At 44.3% G+C, this 23603-nt stretch overlaps 2 protein-coding genes across 5 annotated transcripts in view; both read left to right on the top strand.

Moving 5' to 3' along the window:
- Window positions 1-23603, top strand: part of LOC141259090 (solute carrier family 2, facilitated glucose transporter member 11-like) — a 219241-nt gene that overhangs the window by 152139 nt on the left and 43499 nt on the right. The window lies entirely within an intron of this gene.
- Window positions 8906-11157, top strand: LOC141165093 (uncharacterized). Its single transcript, XM_073650733.1, has 2 exons — window positions 8906-9010; window positions 9093-11157. The coding sequence occupies exon 2, from the start codon at window positions 9226-9228 to the stop codon at window positions 11155-11157; it is 1932 nt and encodes a 643-aa protein (XP_073506834.1). The 5' UTR covers window positions 8906-9010; window positions 9093-9225.

Here is a 23603-nt window from a genome sequence, read left to right as displayed (position 1 = left end):
GAGTTATATGTTTTCAGCATAAATTTATAGTGGAGGAAATCTTCGGGCAGATTTGATTTTCTCCACAGCCGTTCAGCGCACCTGGAGTACCTCTGGAGAAGACGTGTTTGAGGCGTGTGCCAGGGTTGTCGCTGTCTATGCCGAATTTTTCTTTGTGTAGGAGGTGCGGCTTCATCCAGGGCGCATAGCATTATTTTGTTATAATGCTTCAATGCAGAGTCGGGACATGAGAGGGAGGAGATTGGGGCCAATGATGATTGCAACCTTTTTATAAATTTCTGGGTGTTAACGGCGCGTAAATTTCTATAAGTGTGGACGGTGGGAGTGTCTTGAGTAGAGTCACAGTTATTGACAGAGAATGAAAGAAGATTATGGTCAGAGAGTGGAAGGGGAGAGTTAGTAAAGTCATGTACTGAGCAAAGCCGGGAGAAGATCAGGTCCAATGTGTTCCCGTCCTCATGTGTAGGAGAATTAGCAAGCTGTGAAAGGCCGAAGGAGGAGGTTAGTGATAAAAGATGCGTGGCAGATGGGGAAAGAGGATCGCCAATTGGGATGTTAAAGTCTCCCATGATTATCGTGGGGATGTCGCAGGATAGAAAATTTGGAAGCCAGGCAGCAAAGTGATCCAGGAATTGATGGGGGGGACCTGGAGGGCGATAGACAACCGCCACTCGCAGGGAGAAGGGCCGGTAGAGTCTGACTGTGTGGGCCTCAAAAGAAGGGAAGATAAGAGAAGGTACAGGGGGGATAACCTGAAAAGTACATTTTGTTGAAAGAAGCAGACCAACACCTCCACCTGATCTGTTGTCAGGTCGCGGAGTATGAGAGAAATGTAGGCCACCATAGGAGAGAGCTGCAGCGGCGGTGGTGTCCGACTGCTGGATCCAGGTTTCAGTGAGAGCCAGAAGGTTGAGGGAATTAGAGAGGAAAAAGTCATGAATGTAAGAGAGTTTATTACATGCTGAGCGTGCATTCCAAAGGGCACAGTTGCATGAGACAGAAGATATGCAGGGAATATTAATGAGATTAGCAGGGTTTCTGAATGTAACAGGGAAAGAGTTAGTGTTATTATTACTGGAGGGTCCTGGGTAGGGAGAAATATCACCTGCGACTAACAGAAGGAAGATACAGAGAGTGAGCAGATGATTGAGTGATTTGTGAGAGCGTTTCCTGCGTTGTATGGTGGGAATGAATGGATCTGCGTGGTATAACATTGTGAAGAGAGCATGACAACTGTACATAGGAGAAGAGAGGAGTGAGGGATTAATATGGATGAAGTGTGCTGCATTTGTGGGAGAGCGGTGAATGTGGATGATTGTAGCAACCAGAGTATAAATGGCACAGATACAAATGGTGAATACTGTTTGCCAAAAAGATGACCTGGAAGCAAGTTTGTTTGTTTGTCTTGCATGTCTTACCTGTCTACTGCCCTGTCCAACTGCCATTTTCTAACTGCTAGGGCACTTTGATAAATTATGGCACTTCGATAAAGTATGCATAAATGCTATATGCATAAATGCCCCCGCATAAATGCTGCCCCTTAGCTAAGTCTCAATATATAGGGACGTATCTGCTTAGATCTACACAGATTTAACTCATTAACAATCAATCACTAGCTTAAAAGACAACAGGAGACCATAAAGTGCAGGGAAAAAAAAACAACAAAAAAAAAACAGACTAGCAAACTCGGCATGGATCATAAACTCTTAAAGTAAGTGTGATGACCTTTAAGTATCATGGATTAAAAAACGTAGAGGAGTGAAAAATATATACCAGAGATTGATAGGCTGCAGAGCATTTCATGGAGATACAATTCAGGAGAGGTCACACAAGCAGTGAAAAATATATACCAGAGATTGATAGGCTGCAGAGCATTTCATGGAGATACAATTCAGGAGAGGTCACACAAGCAGTGAAAAATATATACCAGAGATTGATAGGCTGCAGAGCATTTCATGGAGATACAATTCAGGAGAGGTCACACAAGCAGTGAAAAATATATACCAGAGATTGATAGGCTGCAGAGCATTGCATGGAGCAGTAGGTTGGTGTTGTTTTCAGGATATACACTACTGTTCAAAAGTTTGGGGTCACCCAGACAATTTTGTGTTTTCAATGAAAACTCATACTTTTATTTATCAAATGAGTTGCAAAATGATTAGAAAATATAGTCCAGACATTGACAAGGTTAGAAATAATGATTTTTATTAGAAAGAATAATTTTCTCCTTCAAACTTTGCTTTCGTCAAAGAATGGTCCCTTTGGAGCAATTGCAGCATTGCAGACCTTTGGCATTCTAGCTGTTAATTTGCTGAAGTAATCTTGAGAAATTTCACCTCATGCTTCCTGAAGCCCCTCCCACAAGTTGAATTGGCTTGATGGCCACTATTTGCGTACCATACGGTCAAGCTGCTCCCACAACAGCTCAGTGGGGTTGAGATCTGGTGACTGCGCTGGCCACTCCATTACAGATAGAATACCAGCTGCCTGCTTCTTCTCTAAATAGTTCATGCATAATTTGGAGGTGTGCTTTGGGTCATTGTCCTGTTGTAGGATGAAATTGGCTCCAATCAAGCACTGTCCACAGGGTATGTCATGGCGTTGCAAAATGGAGTGATAGCCTTCCTTATTCAAAATCCCATTTACCTTGTACAAATCTCCCACTTTACCAGCACCAAAGCAACCCCAGACCATTACACTACCTCCACCATGCTTGACAGATGGCGTCAGGCACTCTCCCAGCATCTTTTCAGTTGTTTTGCGTCTCACAAATGTTCTTCTGTGTGATCCAAACACCTCAAACTTTGATTCGTCTGTCCATAAAACTTTTTTCCAATCTTCCTCTGTCCAATGTCTGTGTTCTTTTGCCCATATTAATCTTTTACTTTTATTAGCCAGTATCAGATATGGCTTTTTCTTTGCCACTTTGCCCTGAAGGCCAGCATCCCGGAGTCGCCTCTTCACTGTAGACGTTGACTCTGGCGTTTTGCTTGTATTATTTAATGAAGCTGCCAGGTGAGGAGCTGTGAGGCGTTGATTTCTCAAACTAGAGACTCTAATGTACTTGTCTTGTTGCTCTGTTGTGCAGCGGGGCCTCCCACTTCTCTTTCTACTCTGGTTAGAGCCTGTTTGTGCTCTCCTCTGAAGGGAGTACTACACACTGTTGTAGGAAATCTTCAGTTTCTTGGCAATTTCTTGCATGGAATAGCCTTCATTTCTAAGAACAAGAATAGACTGTCGAGTTTCACATGAATGTTCTCTTTTTCTTGCCATTTTGAGAGTTTCATAGAACAAACGAATGTAATTCTCCAGATTCTCAACTAGCTCAAAGGAAGGTCAATTTTATAGCTTCTCAAATCAGCCAAACCGTTTTCAGCTGGGCTAACATACTTGTGCAAGGGTTTTCTAGGGTTTTCTAAACATCCATTAGCCTTCTTAAACAGTTAGCAAACACAATATACCATTAAAACACTGGAGTGGTGGTTGTTGGAAATGGGCCTCTATACACCTATGTAGATATTGCAATAAAAACAAGACGTTTGCGGCTAGAATAGTCATTTACCACATTAACAATGTAGAGTGTATTTCTGATTCATTTAATGTTAGCTTCATTGAAAAATATTCAATATATTGAACATTTGGGGAACAGAGAAAGTCTAGGGTTCTCCTAGCTTGAGAAACAGGGAAGGAGCACACTGCCCCTGAAAACCCTGCTACAGTATCGTAACAGTGTTACTTTGCATTGGTTTATTGGCTGTACATGTCCCCACTTAATTGGAAAGTGCTGCGGAATATGTTGGCACTATATAAATAAAATTATTATTTTTAACTCAGATGGGACATAGAGTTTTAAAATCAATGATGCCATTTCATGTCACTGGGGGGTTATTTATGCAATCCATTGTCCATGTGGTAAATATATGTGGGGCGTACAAAATGGATTCTATCTAAAAAAATAAAGGAACATTACAATTATATCAATAAGGGCTACCATGGACACCCTCTGTCACGACATTACCTTAAATTCCACAAACAGTCCTGTAAGGGTACCTGTTTTTTGGGATTCAACTAGTTCCAAAAAACTGGAGGGGTGGGGATTACCTAAAAAAATGTTGATTATTGAATCCAAATGTATTTTTATTCTCAATAGTTTAGCTCCCAAAGGGCTTAATCGCAAGATCAAATTATATGCCTTTTAATTATCTCTAACTGTTTGCACAAATAGTTAATACCTCGTGACCCTCCGGTCTGAGACAGCCCAACTTTTCAATATGCGCTAGCACATTAGATTTCTGGAGTCCCCTCCAGCAGCGGCTTCTCATAAGGTTATCACTCCACCAGGATGGTATGCTCTAATTAGCGGGCAAAGCCGGTTTTAGGGGGTGGCAGACTGTGCAGTTGCACATAGCCATCAGGCACAGAGAGGCCCCCTGCTGTGTATCTTCTAGTCTACCGCTGTAAGCAGGCTCGGACTGGTCTAGCGGGGAATCAATAGATCCTCCTGTGGGCCCCATCCCCCAAACTGTACAGGAGCACATTTTTTTTAGCAGCGATCAGGATTGAGGACCTTTCCTGATCACTGCATCTTGCTGTTTACTAGGGAGTTGAGTGCCCTAGCAATAGCCAGTCCGGGCCTCGTCCCATGTTGGACAGAGTAGGGCACCAACAGCTGTGATTGATTCCAGGAAGAGAACAGTTAATCTGGAGAGGGGACGAAGCCTTTTCAGCACAGTGGCGGGAGAAAGACAACAGGAGCAAAAAGAATACAGTGCAGGGAGCAGGTGAAGAAGCAGAGAGGAAGGAGCAGAGTGCAGAGCAAACAGAAAATAGGAGCAGAGAGGAAGGAACAGAGCAAACAAGGAACGGAGAGCAGAGCAAACTGAAAAAGCAGAGAGAACGGGAACTGAATTACACAGTCAGGAGGTGCCACCGGAAGTGCACCTCTTACATGATCTTCTCTCACAGCACAGGAGCTGGTGTGTATTAATGTACAAATGTCTGCCTATAACAATACAGAACCTCCTCCCTCTCCATGTGACACCACTGTGTTTATTTTCTCTGTAATTTGACATCACTCTGTATACTACCCCTGTACTGTGACATCACTATGTATACTACCCCTGTACTGTGACATCACTATGTGTACTACTCATGTACTGTGACATCGCTATGTACAGTGGGGGAAATAAGTATTTGATCCCTTGCTGTTTTTGTAAGTTTGCCCACTGACAAAGACATAAACAGTCTATAATTTTAAGGGTCGGTTAATTTTAACATTGAGAGATAGAATATATAAAAAAATCACATTGTATAAATTTGATAAATTTATTTGCATTTTGCAGTGAGAAATAATTATTTGATCCCCTACAAACCATTATGAGTTCTGGCTCCTACAGACCAGTTAGACGCTCCTAATCAACTCGATACCTGCATTAAAGACAGCTGTCTTACATAGTCACCTGTATAAAAGACCCCTGCCACAGACTCAATTAATCAGTCAGACTCTATCCTCTACAACATGGGCAAGACCAAAGAGCTTTGTAAGGATGTCAGGGACAAGATCATAGACCTGCACAAAGCTGGAATGGGCTACAAAACCATAAGTAAGACCCTGGGTGAGAAGGAGACAACTGTTGGTGCAAGAGTAAGAAAATGGAAGAAATACAAAATGACTGTCAATCGACATCAATCTGGGGCACCATGCAAAATCTCACCTCGTCGGGTATCCTTAATCATGAGGAATGTGAGAGATCAGCCTAAAACTACTGCTCAAGAAGGCACATGTGCAGGCCCGTCTGAAGTTTGCCAATGAACACCTGGATGATTCTGTGAGTTATTGGGAGAAGGTGCTGTGTTCAGATGAGACAAAAATTGAGCTCTTTGGCATTAACTCAAGTCGCCGTGTTTGGAGGAAGAATAAGGATGAGTACAACCCTAAGAACATCGTCCCAATCGTGAAGCATGGTGGGGGAAAAATTATACTTTGGGGGTGCTTTTCTGCAAAGGGGACATGACGACTGCATCGTACTGAAGGGAAGATGGATGGGGTCATGTATCGCTAGATTTTTTCCAACAACCTCCTTCCCTCCCAACCTCCTTCCCTCATTGAAGATGGGTCATGGCTGGGTCTTCCAGCAAGACAATGATGTAAAAAATACAGCCAAGGCAACAAAGGAGTGGCTCAAAAAGAAGCACAGTAATGTCATCTCCAGACCTTAATGCCATAGAAAACTTATGGAGGGAGTTGAAGCTCCGAGTTGCCAAGCGACTGCCTCAAAATCTTAATGATTTAGAGATGATCTGCAAAGAGGAGTGGACCAAAATTCCTCCTGACATGTGTGCAAACCTTATCATCCACTACAAAAAACGTCTGACTGCTGTGCTTGCCAACAAGGGTTTTCCCACCAAGTATTAAGTGTTGTTTGCCAGAGGGATCAAATACTTATTTCTCACTGCAAAATGCAAATAAGGTTATCTAATTTATACAATGTGATTTTCTTAATTTTTTTTGGATATTCTATCTCTCAATGTTAAAATTAACCTACCCTTAAAATTATACACTGTTCATGTCTTTGTCAGTGGTCAAACTTACAAAAACAGCAAGGGATCAAATACTTATTTCCCCCACTGTATATTACCCCTGTACTGCGACATCGCTATGTATACTGCCCTTGTAACATCTCTATGTATACTACACCTATAGTGTGACATCCCTATGTATATTACCCTTGTACTGTGACATCGCTATGTATACTACCCCTGTACTGTGACATCGCTATGTATACTACCCCTGTACTGTGACATCACTGTGTATACTACCCCTGTGCTGTGACATCGCTATGAATACTACCATTGTACTGTGACATCGCTATGAATACTACCATTGTACTGTGACATCACTATGTATACTACCACTGTACAGTGACATCACTATGTATACTACCCCTGTACTGTGACATCACTATGTATATTACCCCTGTACTGTGACATCACTATGTATACTACCCCTGTGCTGTGACATCGCTATGAATACTACCATTGTACTGTGACATCACTATGTATACTACCACTGTACAGTGACATCACTATGTATACTACCCCTGTACTGTGACATCACTATGTATATTACCCCTGTACTGTGACATCACTGTGTATAGTACCCCTGTACTGTGACATCACTGTGTATACTACCCCTGTACTATGATAACACTGTGTATAATACCCCTATACTGTGACATCACTATGTATATTACCCCTGTACTGTGACATCACTGTGTATAATACCCCTGTACTGTGACATCACTATGTATATTACCCCTGTGCTGTGACATCGCTATGTATATTACCCCTGTACTGTGACATCACTGTGTATAGTACCCTTGTACTGTGACATCACTATGTATATTACCACTGTACTGTGACATCACTATGTATACTACCCCTATACTGTGACATCAATGTGTATACTACCCCTGTACTGTGACATCACTATGTATACTACCCCTGTACTGTGACACCACTATGTATATTACCCCTGTACTGTGACATCACTGTGTATACTACCCTTGTACTGTGACACCACTATGTATATTACCCTTGTACTGTGACATCACTATGTATATTATCCTTGTACTGTGACATCATTGTGTATAGTACCCTTGTACTGTGACATCACTGTGTATAGTACCCCTGTACTCTGCCATCATTGTGTGTATTTCCCTCGTACTGTGACATCACAATGTATATTACCCCTGTACTGTGACATCACTATGTATACTACCCCTTTAATGTGACATCACTGTGTATACTACCCTTGTACTGTGACATCACTGTGTATACTACCCGTGTACTGTGACATCACAGTGTATACTACCCCTGCACGGTGACATCACAATGTATATTACCTCTGTACTGTGACATCACTGTGTATAGTACCCCTGTACTGTGACATCACTATGTATTCTACCACTGTACTGTGACATCACTATGTATATTACCCCTGTATTGTGACATCACTGTGTATACTACCCCTGTACTGTGACATCACTATGTATACTACCCTTGTACTGTGACATCACTGTGTATACTACCCCTGTACTGTGACATCACTATGTATACTACCCTTGTACTGTGACACCACTATGTATACTACCACTTTACTGTGATATCACTATGTATACTACCCCTGTACTGTAACATCACTGTGTATAGTACCCTTGTACTGTGACATCACTGTGTATAGTACCCTTGTACTGTGACATCACTGTGTATAGTACCCCTGTACTCTGACATCATTGTGTGTATTACCCTTATACTGTGACATCACTGTGTATAGTACCCCTGTACTCTGACATCATTGTGTGTATTACCCTTGTACTGTGACATCACTATGTATATTACCGCTATACTGTGACATCACTGTGTATACTACCCCTTTAATGTGACATTACTGTGTATACTACCCTTGTACTGTGACATCACTGTGTATAGTACCCTTGTACAGTGACATCACTGTGTATATTACCCAGGGCTGTGGAGTCGGAGTCGTGGAGTCGGAGTTAGTTTTGGTTGGAGTCGGAGTCTGAGTCGGAGTCGGTAGAAATGTACCGACTCCGACTCCAGCTTTAAAAAAAATGTATTAATATTTCATAATTGAACTTTCATATGAATTTTATAAATGTTACTCAAATATATATTTTCTATCAAACTATGAACAACCTTGATAAGCAGTTCTGCTGGAGATAGAGACATTTCTTACTTCTTGTGTGTCACTGTTCTCCACTGCCCTTATCTAATCTTATACTTGGTTAACCTCATTCTGCCCCAACCCCCCTACTTACAATGTATGAAACTGAAAGTGAAAATGTGTTGCAAATTCTTTGTAGTAAAGCTCCTCCTCTAGACTAGATGTTTACTAGGTGTGCATCTTCCAAGCATCTCACAGCTGCTACTCAGAAGAGGAAGACTGTAAGAAGTATTATCCTTTCAACAAACTTTGCATCAGTTAACTGTGAGTACATGAGGAATAACAGTATTACTGACCACTATATCAGTTGTACAACCTGGCAATAATTTTGTACAATTGTTTTTAGGAAAAACAATTGTCATTTGGATTGTGAATGCAGAATTAAAAGCCTGAGAATGTCAAAGAAGCGTCACATTAAATCAGCTGTATTTGAACATTTCACTATCACTCAAGATTGAAAACATTATGTCTGTCAGTGTATGACAAATGATCCAGACGAAAACAAATGCTGTGAAGCCAAGATCAGTGCATATTCAGGCAAAGATAAAAATGCTCCTACCAGAGCTTCTAATCTAAAGAGACATTTACAGCGCTTTCATCCAGAAGTACTGAAAGCAGTGGATGAGAAAGACTGCATCCAAACCAATGAACCAGTGCCCAGCTCTTCCAGCCAAACAAAGGAGCAGAGAACTTTGCAGCCATCAGTTGCAAGATATTTTGTCAGTGACAAAGTTACTGTGACAATGACAGTAGATACATTTAAAAAACAGATCATAGAGCTTGTTGTAAAGGATAGTGTGCCTATTTCATTATTTTCACGACCAGCTTTTATGTGTCTGAATGAGGAAATGGCCCGCAAGCTTGGTGTTTCTCTGGAGAGAGAGAGTATTAGAAAATTAGTAATCGAAGAAGCTTTTAAACAAAAGGAAGAACTTAAAAAAACTCTCAAGGGACGCTTTCTGTTTCTTAAAATGGATGCCTGCACACGTCACAGAGTGAACTATTTTGCCATCAATGTCCGATTGGTTTGTGACAAAAATGAAATAGTTACCAAGACATTGGCAGTAAAAGACACCAAAGCTCATCACACCAGTGAGTTTCTCCAGGTCTTGGTGGAAAAGGTTCTGCAAGACTATGAACTTAATAAAGAGCAAGTTCTTTCTGTCGTAACTAACAATGCTTCAAATATGATAAGTACTATTAAGCTAATGAATGAGAGTAATGATGATGACCAGCAGCTAGAAGAACATTCTGGGTCCACAGACACAGAAATGTTTAAAATAGAGGAACACAGTATTGTAACTGAGGAGCAAATTGAAGTTGCTTCAGATGAACAGCAACATGATAGTTTAGATGATCTTGTTGAAACTGTGTCAATACGTTCTTTCATTCATCACATGCGCTGTGTTGTGCATACGCTACAGCTGGCTATAAGAGACAGTCTGCAAGAAGGACATGCTGCTGCACTGATTGGCAAGGTGAGAAAATTGGCTACTGTTGCCAGAACCCCTAAAGTTGACTCAATTTTGAAGAGACGTGCTGGAAAAGGGGCAATTATTAATCAAGACACACGATGGGGCAGTACTTACTTAATGATTCAGCGCTTGGTTGAACTGAAAACCTTTCTTGTAGACATGGCTAACCCTCAACTGACGCTAAATGAAAGTCAGTGGAATCAGGTGACTGAGCTGGAAAAATTGCTACAGCACCCATTTACAGTGACTAAAAAATTACAAGCAGACGACTTAACTCCAGGTATTTTCTTAAAGGAGTGGAAGAACCTGATGTTTCTCCTGTCCCAAAGAGGAGGGTTAATTGCAAGTGGCATTGCTACATCAATGAAACTGAGAGAGGAGCTACTATTACAAAATAACATTCTTTTGGCAGCTGTTTATGTAGACCCAATGCATCGGATTCTTCTAGATGATCAACAGCTAACTAAAGGAAAAGAAGCTCTGTTTGAAATAGCAGTAAGGATGAAAGGGTTGCAGAACAGTCAGGAGGAACAAGAAGAATTTGGTCGTCCTGCCACTTCTTCACCCTCATCATCAACTGATGAAGAATTTAATTTCGAAAAATATTTGGATCACAAGGACCGTGCAGAGCGTTCCCGCATAGAAGAAGAGTCATCCCCATCAAAGAACACAGCCAGTACATTTCAGCAGAATTTTTCATGTGCACTAAAAGAAATTGAGAAATTTGACCGTTCATCAAAAATAACAGTGCAACAAGCGATTCCTCTGTATCCTGACATTGTCAGTGATGTTGCCCTAGTGGTTACTGCTTTGCCACCAACCCAAGTTAGTGTAGAGAGGTTGTTCTCTGCTCTCAAAATAATTAGATCAGATTTGAGGGCATCCATGAAGGAGGATCTGACAGAGGCAATACTTTTTCTGAGGACAAATTTATAGATTTCTTCTTATTAACTGCATAACAGTGTTTATTGCATATTTACTTACAAGAGTTTAGAAAAGTTTATAAAAGTTATTTGCTATATTCTAATTGTATTCTAATAAATATAGTTTTTGCTCTAAGTGGTCTGATTTAGTGTTGAGCGATACCTTCCGATATCAGGAAATATCGTATTGGATTGGATCGGGCCGATACCCAAAAAGTATCGGATATCGCCGATTCCGATACCGGAAACCAATGCAAGTCAATGGGACACAAATATCGGAATGAAAATAAACCCTTTCTTTCCTTGTAGGTTAATTCTACATGAAGTAAAACAACTAAGAATAATGTAGAATGACATGAAAAGCCGGCAATTCATCAGCGGCATTCACCGGTACCCGACAATTTACAACAGAAAGAATAGAGCTTCACACATAGATTAGGTAGATAGAACCATGTCAGTCACATATATATGAAGTACAGTGCCAGTGTTGCTTACTGTACTTGTCATTTAGTGTAAAGGATTTATTTTAAAAAATATTAGTGTTTTCGTGCACCGTCTCTTTAAAAAAGCCGGCCGGCAATTCAGCAGCGGTACCCGACAATTTATAACAGACAGAATAGAGCTTCACACATAGATTAGATAGATAGAAACATGTCAGTCACATATATATGAAGTACAGTGACAGTGTTGATTACTGTACTTGTCATTTAGTGTTAAAATAAAGGATTTATTTAAAAAAAAATTGGCGTGGGGTTCCCCTTAATTTTAGGCTCTAGCGGAGGTTAAGCAGACAGCTGGGGCAAATGTTTGAAGCCTGGGAAGGGGGTAATACCCACGGAGCTTCCCAGGCAACTAAATATCAGCCCCCAGCTGAATACCTAGCCTTTACTAGCTATTAAAATGGGGGAACCCCCCCCAAAAAAATAACGTGGGGTCCCCCCTAATTTAATAGCTAGCAAAGGCTAGGCAGACAGCTGGGGGCTGATTTTAATAGCCCAGGAAGGGTGCCATGAATATTGGCCCCCTCCCAGGCTAGAAACACCAGCCGTCAGCCGCCCCAGAAATGGCGCATCCATAGGATGCACCAATTCTGGCACTTAGCCTCGCTCTTCCCACTGCCCTGTAGCGGTGGCAGTGGGGTAATAGGGCTGGGGTTGATGTCAGCTTATAATGCCAGATGACATCAAGCCCAGGTTAGTAATGGAGAGGCGTCTATAAGACACCCCCATTACTAACCCCATAGTCAAAGTTAAAGAAAAACACAAACACCCAGAATAAAGTCCTTTAATTGAAATAAAGACACAATTCTTTATTGTTCTAAATTAAACCATACTTACCATCACGCCCATTCCAGCTGAAGCCAACGATCTCCTGCAATAAAAGAAAAATAATAAAGCAACATCATCCTTACCTTTCGATGGTTACCAGGACAGCTCCAGCTCTGCTACATCGAGATGACAGTCTGGACCGCAGCAGAACGCTGCCATCCAGCCTGTCATCCCGAAGACACTGAGAAGCGCAGGCTTGCTTGCGCTCCTCAGTGTCTCTCTGTGACGTCATCCAGATGAGCCGAGTTCATGTCCAATGAACTCAGCTCACCTCATGCACGTCACTGACAGCATGGGAAAGTTCTCCTGCACTCAGCGCTTCAGCGTGAGAATTCTCCCACGCTGTCAGTGACATACATGAGGTGAGGTCATGTCCAATGAACTCAGCTCACCTCATGCACGTCACTGACAGCGTGGGAAAATTCTCACGCTGAAGTGCTGAGTGCAGGAGAATTTTCCCACGCTGTCAGTGACGTGCATGAGGTGAGCTGAGTTCATTGGACATGACCTCGGCTCATCTTTATGCCGTCACAGCCAGACACTGAGGAGTGGAAGTATGCCTGCGCTTCTCAGTGTCTGCGGGATGACAGGCTGAATGGCAGCGTTCTGCTGCGGTCCAGCCTGTCATCTCGATGTAGCAGAGCTGAAGCTGTCGTGGGAGCCATGGAAAGGTAAGGATGAGGTTGCTTTATTATTTTACTTTTATTGCAGGAGATCGTTGGCTTCAGCTGGAATGGGCGTGACGGTAAGTATGGTTTAATTTAGAACAATAAAGAATTGTGTGTTTATTTCAATTAAAGGACTTTATTCTGGGTGTTGTGTTTTTTTAAATACTTTGCTAGAAATTCATGGTGGTCATGTCTAATATTGGCGTGACCCCATGAATTTCGGGCTTAGGGCCAGCTGATAATGCCAAGCTGGCCTTAACCCCTTTATTACCCAGTGAGCCACCGCACCAGGGCCCTGGATGAGTTGGGTACAGCGCCAGAAGATGGCGCTTCTTTGAATGCGCCATTTTCTGGGGCGGCTGCGGACTGCAATTTGCAGCGGGGGTGGCCCAGAAAGCTTGGGTCTCCCTGCGCTGCGGATTCCAGCCCCCAGCTGCCTAGTTGTACCTGGCTGGGCACAAAAATAGGGCGAAGCCCCACGCATTTTTTTTTTTAATTATTTCATGAAATTCATGGAATAATTAAGAAAAAAAGGGCTTCCCTATATTGTTGTGTCCGGCCAGGTACAAATAGGCAGCTGGTGGTTGGGGGCAGCCTGTTCCTGCCTGCTGTACCTGGCTGGACACAAATATAGGGCGAAGCCCCACATCAATTTTTTTTAAAATAAATCCTTTATTTTAACACTAAATGACATTGGAGGAGTTAATAAAGATGCAGTCCCTAAATTATTATTTATTTTTTAATTAATTTTTCCCAAAACTTTTGACGTGGGCTTCGCCATATTTTTGTATGCCAGCCAGGTACAGCATCCAGCTTCTATGAACGCGCCATTTTCCGGGGTGGCTGCGGACTGCAATTTTCAGCGGGGGGGGGGCAGAAAGCTTGGGCCTCCCTGCGCTGCAGATTCCATCCCCCAGCTGCCTAGTTGTACCTGGCTGGACACAAAAATAGGGAGAAGCCCCACGTATTTTTTTTTTTTTTTAATTATTTCATGAAATTCATGAAATAATTAAGAAAAAAGGGCTTCCCTATATTGTTGTGTCCGGCTAGGTACAAATAGGCAGCTGGTGGTTGGGGGCAGCCCGTTCCTGCCTGCTGTACCTGGCTGGACACAAATATAGTGCGAAGCCCCACGTCAATTTTTTTTAAATCATTTCAGGAAATTCATGAAATAATTAAAAAAAATTGATGTGGGGCTTCGCCCTATATTTGTGTCCAGTCAGGTACAGCAGGCAGGAACGGGCTGCCCCCAACCACCAGCTGCCTATTTGTACCTAGCCGGACACAACAATATAGGGAAGCCCTTTTTTTCTTAATTATTCCATGAATTTCATGAATTTAAAAAAAAAATACGTGGAGCTTCGCCCTATTTTTGTGTCCAGCCAGGTACAACTAGGCAGCTGGGGGCTGGAATCTGCAGCGCAGGGAGGCCCAAGCTTTCTGGGCCCCCCCCGCTGCAAATTGCAGTCCGCAGCTGCCCCGGAAAATGGCGCGTTCATAGAAGCGCCATCTTCTGGCGCTGTACCCAACTCATCCAGGGCCCTGGTGCGGTGGCTCACTGGGTAATAAAGGGGTTAAGGCCAGCTTGGCATTATCAGCTGGCCCTAAGCCCGAAATTCATGGGGTCACGCCAATATTAGACATGACCACCATGAATTTCTAGTAAAGTATTTAAAAAAAACACAAACACCCAGAAAAAAGTCCTTTAATTGAAATAAACACACAATTCTTTATTGTTCTAAATTAAACCATACTTACAGTCACGCCCATTCCAGCTGAAGCCAACGATCTCCTGCAATAAAAGTAAAATAATAAAGCAACCTCATCCTTACCTTTCCATGGCTCCCACGACGGCTCCAGCTCTGCTACATCGAGATGACAGGCTGGACCGCAGCAGAACGCTGCCATCCAGCCTATCATCCCGCAGACACTGAGAAGCGCAGGCATGCTTGCGCTCCTCAGTGTCTGGCTGTGACGGCATCCAGATGAGCCGAGGTCATGTCCAATGAACTCGGCGCACCTCATGCACGTCACTGACAGCGTGGGAAAATTCTCACGCTGAAGCGCTGAGTGCAGGAGAATTTTCCCACGCTGTCAGTGACGTGCATGAGGTGAGCTGAGTTCATTGGACATGACCTCGGCTCATCTGGATGCCGTCACAGCCAGACACTGAGGAGCGCAAGCATGCCTGCGCTTCTCAGTGTCTGCGGGATGACAGGCTGGATGGCAGCGTTCTGCTGCGGTCCAGTCTGTCATCTCTATGTAGCAGAGCTGAAGCTGTCGTGGGAACCATGGAAAGGTAAGGATGATGTTGCTTTATTATTTTTCTTTTATTGAAGGAGATCGTTGGCTTCAGCTGGAATGGGCGTGATGGTAAGTATGGTTTAATTTAGAACAATAAAGAATTGTGTCTTTATTTCAATTAAAGGACTTTTTTCTGGGTGTTTGTGTTTTTCTTAAATACTTTACTAGAAATTCATGGCGGTCATGTCTAATATTGGCGTGACCCCATGAATTTCGGGCTTAGGGCCAGCTGATAATGCCAAGCTGGCCTTAACCCCTTTATTACCCAGTGAGCCACCGCACCAGGGCCCTGGATGAGTTGGGTACAGCGCCAGAAGATGGCGCTTCTATGAACGCGCCATTTTCCGGGGTGGCTGCAGACTGCAATTTGCAGCGGGTGGGGCCCAGAAAGCTTGGGTCTCCCTGCGCTGCGGATTCCAGCCCCCAGCTGCCTTGTTGTACCTGGCTGGACACAAAAATAGGGCGAAGCCCCACGTATTTTTTTTTTAAATTATTTCATGAAATTCATGGAATAATTAAGAAAAAAAGGGCTTCCCTATATTGTTGTGTCCGGCCAGGTACAAATAGGCAGCTGGTGGTTGGGGGCAGCCCGTTCCTGCCTGCTGTACCTGACTGGACACAAATATAGGGCGAAGCCCCACATAATTTTTTTTTAATTATTTCATGAATTTCCTGAAATAATTAAAAAAAAATTGACGTGGGGCTTTGCACTATATTTGTGTCCAGCCAGGTACAGCAGGCAGGAACGGGCTGCCCCCAACCACCAGCTGCCTATTTGTACCTGGTTGGACACAACAATATAGGGAAGCCCTTTTTTTCTTAATTATTCCATGAATTTCATGAAATAATTAAAAAAAAAAAAAAAAAACGTGGAGCTTCTCCCTAATTTTGTGTCCAGCCAGGTACAACTAGGCAGCTGGGGGATGGAATCTGCAGCGCAGGGAGGCCCAAGCTTTCTGCCCCCCCCCCCCCCCGCTGAAAATTGCAGTCCGCAGCCGCCCCGGAAAATGGCGCGTTCATAGAAGCTGGATGCTGTACCTGGCTGGCATACAAAAATATGGCGAAGCCCACGTCAAAAGTTTTGGGAAAAATTAATTAAAAAATAAATAATAATTTAGGGACTGCATCTTTATTAACTCCTCAAATGTCATTTAGTGTTAAAATAAAGGATTTATTTAAAAAAAAAATGGCGTGGGATCCCCCATAATTTTAGTCTCTAGCGGAGGTTAAGCAGACGGCTGGGGCAGATGTTTGAAGCCTGGGAAGGGGGTAAAACCCACGGAGCTTCCCAGGCTACTAATATCAGCCCCCAGCTGAATACCTAGCCTTTACTAGCTATTAAAATGGGGGACCCCCCCAAAAAAAATGACGTGGGGTCCCCCCTATTTTAATAGCTAGCAAAGGCTAGGCAGACAGCTGGGGGCTGATATTAATAGCCCAGGAAGGGTGCCATGAATAATGGCCCCCTCCCAGGCTAGAAACACCAGCCGTCAGCCGCCCCAGAAATGGCGCATCCACAGGATGCGCCAATTCTGGCACTTAGCCTCGCTCTTCCACGCTGCCCTGGTGCGGTGGCAGGGGGTAATAGTGGTGGGGTTCATGTCAGCGCCAGCTGCCATGAAGCCCAGGTTAGTAATGATGGCCGTCTATAAGACACCCCCATTACTAACCTACAAAGTGTTAAAAAGAAAAAACACACTACACCCAGAAAAAAATAATTTATTTGAAATAAAACACACCATTTTATTTAATTCTTAGTTTACTAAAAATAATAGTTACCTGTCCACGTTCCTGCGCTGATCTCCCATGCACAGCTGTCACATCTGGAGAAGGTGACAGCTGTGCATGGCTGCTGTAAGCTCACGCTGCCGGGAACACGTCCGCTCCCGGCAGCGGGAGCCACTGACTGAGGTCACCGGAGTGCATTCAGGCAGCGCAGCTCCGGAGACCTCCTTTACGGCACTGCTGTACCGTGGGAATTTCTCACGATACAGCAGGGCCGTAAAGGAGCTAACCGGAGCAGCGCTGCCTGAACTCCGGTGAACCCTTACGGCCCCGTCATTCTAGCGGCGGCAGCGGTTCAGAGCGGTCACATTCTATGTGGCTGCTCTGAACTGGAGATCTTCGTGGGACACTCGTGGACTACTCCGGAGGGGTAAGGATAAGGTTGTGGTTTATTATTTTATATTTTATTACAGGAGATCGGTGGCTTCGGGGAATTAGGTGTCTAGGTGAGTATAGGTGTAGTTTTTTATTTTTTACTTTATTTTAGGTGGCGATCGGCGGGGACAGGTAATGTATGAACTAATTTCTTTTAGGTAACCACTGGCCACCAATGACATGTATTTAACATTTATTGGGGACACAGTAGGGCAATTTAAATAGCAGGATCAGGCTGATGGGAACTACTGCTCCCATCGAGCTGATCCTGCTGGCACGAGTGGATGGGGGACAGACATAGGCCGATGGGAGTAGTAGTGTCACATCGGCCTATGTCTGCCTGCACGCACAGACACCGCGCACACCCGCACAAACATCGCACAGACACCCCGCACACACACCCCGCACACACACACCCGCACACACACCCCGCACACACACCCCGCACACACACCCCGCACACACACCCCGCACACACACCCGCACACACACCCCGCACACACACCCCGCACACACAACCCGCACACACACCCTGCACACACACCCCGCACACACACCTGCACACACACCCCGCACACACACCCGCACACACACACCCGCACACACACCCCGCACACACACCCCGCACACACACACCCGCACACACACCCCGCACACACACCCCGCACACACACCCCGCACACACACCCCGCACACACACCCGCACACACACCCGCACACACACTAATCATGACGGGTCTGGGAGGTGAGGCTGACCTGTGCGGCCGTGGGAAAGTTCATGTGAGTTCATGCAGTCAAGCATGAACTCACATGAACCCTCTGAGGGCAACGCGGTGACTTCAAATGAACAGCTGATCGGCATCAGCTGATACCTCAGCTGTTCATTTGAAATAACCGGCGGGAAAGCGCAGCACAGAACGGGAAATCCGGCGGTGAAGTCTTTTCACTGCCGGCTTCCCCGCCCGGGTCCTTCGCTCCTTGGTGCTGCGCTCCCCGCCCGGTCCTAATTTACGATTGGGATTGGAGGTGGCGAGGGGAGCGGAGGATCGGTGTGGGAGGCTGCGGGGAAGCAGTATGGGGCTGTGTGATTGTTTAAAAGCCGGCGGCTTTTTACCGCGCGCCGGCTTTTAAACAATCAGGAGAATTCTCCCCCGCTGGGATGGCATTCTGATGACAGGCTGGATCGCGCTGCCATCCAACTTGTCATCCTTCACAGACACTGCAGAGCGCAGGCATTATGGGAACTTCCGATTCCGGTATTCGATATTGTAAAAGTATCGGAATTAAGTATCGGAATTCCGATACCGCGAATATCGGCCGATACCCGATATTACAGTATCGGAATGCTCAACACTAGTCTGATTACTTATATGATGGTGAGAAACTGAATAAGCACGATGTTAATATTTTACAACAGTAAATTTATTGTTCCGAATTGGCCATTTATGAAGGAGTCGGAGTCGGAGCTGGAGCCGGAGTCGGAGTCGGAACCTGATAAAATCCAGGAGTCTGAGTCGCAACTGTGGATTACCGACTCCACAGCCCTGATATTACCCCTGTACTGTGACATCACAATGTATAGTACCCCTGTACTGTGACATCACTGTGTATACTACCCTTGTACTGTGACATCACAGTGTATACTACCCCTGTACTGTGACATCACTATGTATAGTACCCCTGTACTGTGACATCACTGTGTATACTACCCTTGTACTGTGACATCACAGTGTATACTACCCATGTACTGTGACATCAATGTGTATAGTACCCCTGTACTGTGACATCACTATGTATACTATCACTGTACTGTGACATCCCTATGTATATTACCCCTGTACTGTGACATAACTGTGGATAGTACCCCTGTACTGTGACATCACTATGTATACTACCACTGTACTGTGACATCCCTATGTATATTACCCTTGTACTGTGACATCACTGTGTATAGTACCCCTGTACTGTCACATCACTGTGTATAGTACCCCTGTACTGTGACATCACTGTGTATAGTACCCCTGTACTTTGACATCACTATAAAACAGAAGCATATAACGAAAGAGGGACTATCAAAGGTTTTCTTTAGAAAAATGTATAAAGTTTATTATTTAAAAAAGATTTCTTTTAAAAGGCACAAAGGTAGGGGAGAAGTGAACCTGAGAGCAGTGGTAATATAAAAAAAAAGCCTCTCACAAAACACTGTCACTACCCCAACGAACCCCACATATTCTAATTTGTACAGTCATATTACTCAGGCTAAGAAAGCACCAAGCTGTTGTAATCATAGCAACAGCAATTGGCAATCAAAATCAGTAATTACATTCATGGTAATCAAGTAAATCACCTCAAAGAACCACCAAGAGTAAAACAGGAGGTAGTAACTCATCAACCCCCCTTCCATATCCAATCCCTGTAGAGAGTAATAAATGTCAATACATACCAGGGATTCAAATGGGGTTCTATTTAGGAGGCCTGAGACCAAGGGACCCGTTGGGGGAGCGCACACGTGAAGTGAGATGCCCCTTTTTTTTATATTACCACTGCTCTCAGGTTCACTTCTCCCCTACCTTTGTGCCTTTTAAAAAAAAAAAAAAATCTTTTTTAAATAATAAACTTTATACATTTTTCTAAAGAAAACCTTTGGTAGTCCCTCTTTCGTTATATGCTTCTGTTTTTTGGTGTTAAGTAAACGATGGGATTCAATTAGTCCGTTTATGATAGTGCTTCTGGATATTCATATGATTGATGAATACTAAGTATAATAGATCCCAGTTGGGACATATGCACTATCGTGTTCTATGAACTGCTATATATTTGACATCACTATGTATATTTAGTAGCGGCTCCTGCTATCAGTACCCGCTGCTAAAGAGAATGCATGTTCACTCCTCTCCACGCCCATAGTCCCGGTGTGGAGAAGCGTAAATGTGCCGGCAGCTGCTCATCTCGGCGTCTGAGAGCGCACGCTGCTCAGATGCCGACATGAGCTGCAGCAGACAGAACACAGCAGCGCTGGAGCAGAGATGAGTAAGGAAGGTGAGTATAAGTGTTTATTGTTTTATGTGTGCAGTGATTGGGGGTGAGGGGGCCACACATACCAGGATTAGGGGATTGAGGAGGCCAAACATACAAGGATTGGGGAATTGAGGGGGCCACACATACCAGGATTGGGGAATTGAGGAGGCCACGCATACCAGGATTGGGGGATCGAGGGGGTCACGCGTACCAGGATTGGGGGATCGAGGGGGCCACACGTACCAGGATTGGGGGATCGAGGGGGTCACGCCTACCAGGATTGGGGGATCGAGGGGGCCACACGTACCAGGATTGGGTGATCGAGGGGGCCACACGTACCAGGATTGGGGGATTGAGGTGGCCACACGTACCAGGATTGGGGGATCAAGGGGGCCACACATACCAGGATTGGGGGATCGGGGAAGGGGCCACACGTACCAGGATTGGGGGATCGAGGGGGCCACACGTACCAGGATTGGGGGATTGAGAGATGAAAAAGCGTACCAGGATTGGGGGATGAGGGGTGCTATACATACCAGGATGGGGAAATTTACCAATAGCTGCTGCATTTCCCACCCTAGGCTTATACTCAAGTCAATACGTTTTTCCTTTTTTTTGTGGTAAAATTAGGGGCCTCGGCTTATACTCGGGTTGGCTTATTTAAAATATACAGTATTTTTAAAATCAGTGAGTACATGGTGACCATAATACTGCAGGACTGTGGGTGCATTATACTATATGGGGGCTGCATTTTACCCTATGGGGTGTGTAATATACTGTATAGAGGACTATGGGGAGTGCATTATATTCTATGGAGGACCATGGGAAGTTCATTATACTATATGGAGGATTATGGGGGGCGCATTACACTATGTGGAGGATTATGGGGGGCGCATTATTCTATACGGAGGATTATGGGGGCGCATTATACTATATGGAGGATTATCAGTGGTGTATTATACTATATGGAAGGCTATGTGGGGCCATTATAATATTTTGAGGGCTATGGGGGGGGCCATTATAATGTATGAAAGCAATTATACAGTGTGAAGGTTTGTGTGGGGTCCATTATACTGTTTGGAGGGCTGTGTGGGGGCCATTATACTGTTTGGAGGGCTAGTGCAGGCCATTATACTGTATGTAGGCCCATTATTATACTGTATGGAGGGCTAGTGCGGGCCATTACACTGTATGTAGGCACATTATCGTCTATGGAGGGCTCTGTGGGGGTCACAGTTGGGGGATCATACTGTGTTGGAGTCACCATACTTTGCCTTGGGAGTTGAAGTGGGGTTCAGTAGGGTCATTATACTGTGCATGTGGAGGCTAATGTGGAGGAATGCACCATGGGGGTATCATACTGTGTTTGGGGGGCACTTTTGTTGGCATCATACTATGTGGGGCAATGAAAGAGGAATCTAGGACTTCAGCAGGAGGAAAATGACTATGTAAAGGCTGGAAAGTTGTGAGATCTGATCTTCTGTGACACAGACAAATATTCATTTATTTTTTGTGGGGTGGGGGCCCAATGGGGGCTTCTGCTGTGGGGCCCCATGATTTCTATGTACTCCCCTGCTAACTGGAGTAGGATTTGTGGCGTGGTGGACAAGGAGGTGCACAGGAGTTATCCTCTTGAGGAATTAGGAGTGTCTGACTTTAGCACACCCCCTCATCAAGACCGGCGTGAAAAGTATCTTTTACTATTGGGGGCCACTCCAGTTCACCAACCCAGGTAACACTGTTGCATCCTGAGTGATTGCACTACATTCATGATTTTTTGTGTCCAGCACACAATAAAAATAGGTGAGTGAGATTCTAAGACTCCATCCCTTCCTCTGCATATGTAAGTGTTATATACTGTCCTGTAAGGCCCTGCATTAGGATCAGATTTAGACTAACTTGTATAGCAATCTTAAAAAGTTATTGTACTTTCAACCAGGGCTGTGGAAATCTCCGACTCCAACTCCTCAATTTCCATGACACCGACGCCAATTTCACGACTCCGACTCCCTCATACACGGCTCATGTTTAAGTGATAAATTTACTGTAGCACAGACCCTTAGATCAGGAATAGGACAGACATTTATAGGACATTTCATAACTTTCCCAAATTCTTATGAAAAAAGATTCCCAACAAAATGCATTGAACTACTGTACCCAATTTATTATATATTTTAGGAGTCGGAGTCAGTCCATTTTATACCGACTCCAAATCCGACTCCACAAAAATGGGCTCCGATTCCGACTCCACAGCCCTGATTGTGAGGATGGATGGCCAGCGCCCAAACATGAGAAGATGCAGAGCGCAGGGTACACGTAGCACATGCCTGACTGCTTCTGCCTCCATGATAGAACTATAAATAACAATGAGCAGCACAGCGCAGGGGAGGGACATTGCAAGAGAAAAGAAGCAAAGGTGTGCTTATCTCTGCCTCTTCTCCTGCTGAGTGCCGCGTAGGCTGAAGTCGGGCGTGTACTACAGACCTGCTCTCTACATCTTCTGTCTGATCCCTGGATGCCCGCAGTGTAAGAGAATGCAGCCCTGAAGACTCCTTACAGCCAGGGTTGGACTGGGATGAGTAGGGCCCACAGGTGGAATTTACTCCAGGGGTCCACCCTACTTCTGCTGAACATGTTCATATTTAAGCCCTATGTATGTGAGAATTTTATCAAACAATACAGTGTGCAAAACACAACAATTTTATCCGCTGCACAACATCAAATTGCATTTTCCTAAGGGGTTATTCTAAGTTTGGAAGTTATCCCTTATCTCTGGGACAAGAGATAACTCACCAATCCCTGGAGGTGCGATCCCTTGAGATGCGCATGCCCAACCTCTGCTCTATTCAGAAGAGCCTTTTTAGAGGCTCTTTAGAACCCTGGTCATATGAAATTCAATCCAGAAGAGGAAATGAGGAGACTAGTTGGGGACATGGGGTACGGTCCCAGTAAACAACTGGAGTCCAGTAAGTGAGTGTATA

Source organism: Phyllobates terribilis, unplaced genomic scaffold (genome assembly GCF_046119375.1).
Source record: "Phyllobates terribilis strain yellow unplaced genomic scaffold, ASM4611937v1 Scaffold_1__5_contigs__length_1240528914, whole genome shotgun sequence".
Classification (NCBI taxonomy): domain Eukaryota; kingdom Metazoa; phylum Chordata; class Amphibia; order Anura; family Dendrobatidae; genus Phyllobates; species Phyllobates terribilis.
The sequence above is the reverse complement of the archived record's forward strand: the minus strand, read 5'-3'. Positions and strand labels throughout refer to the sequence as shown.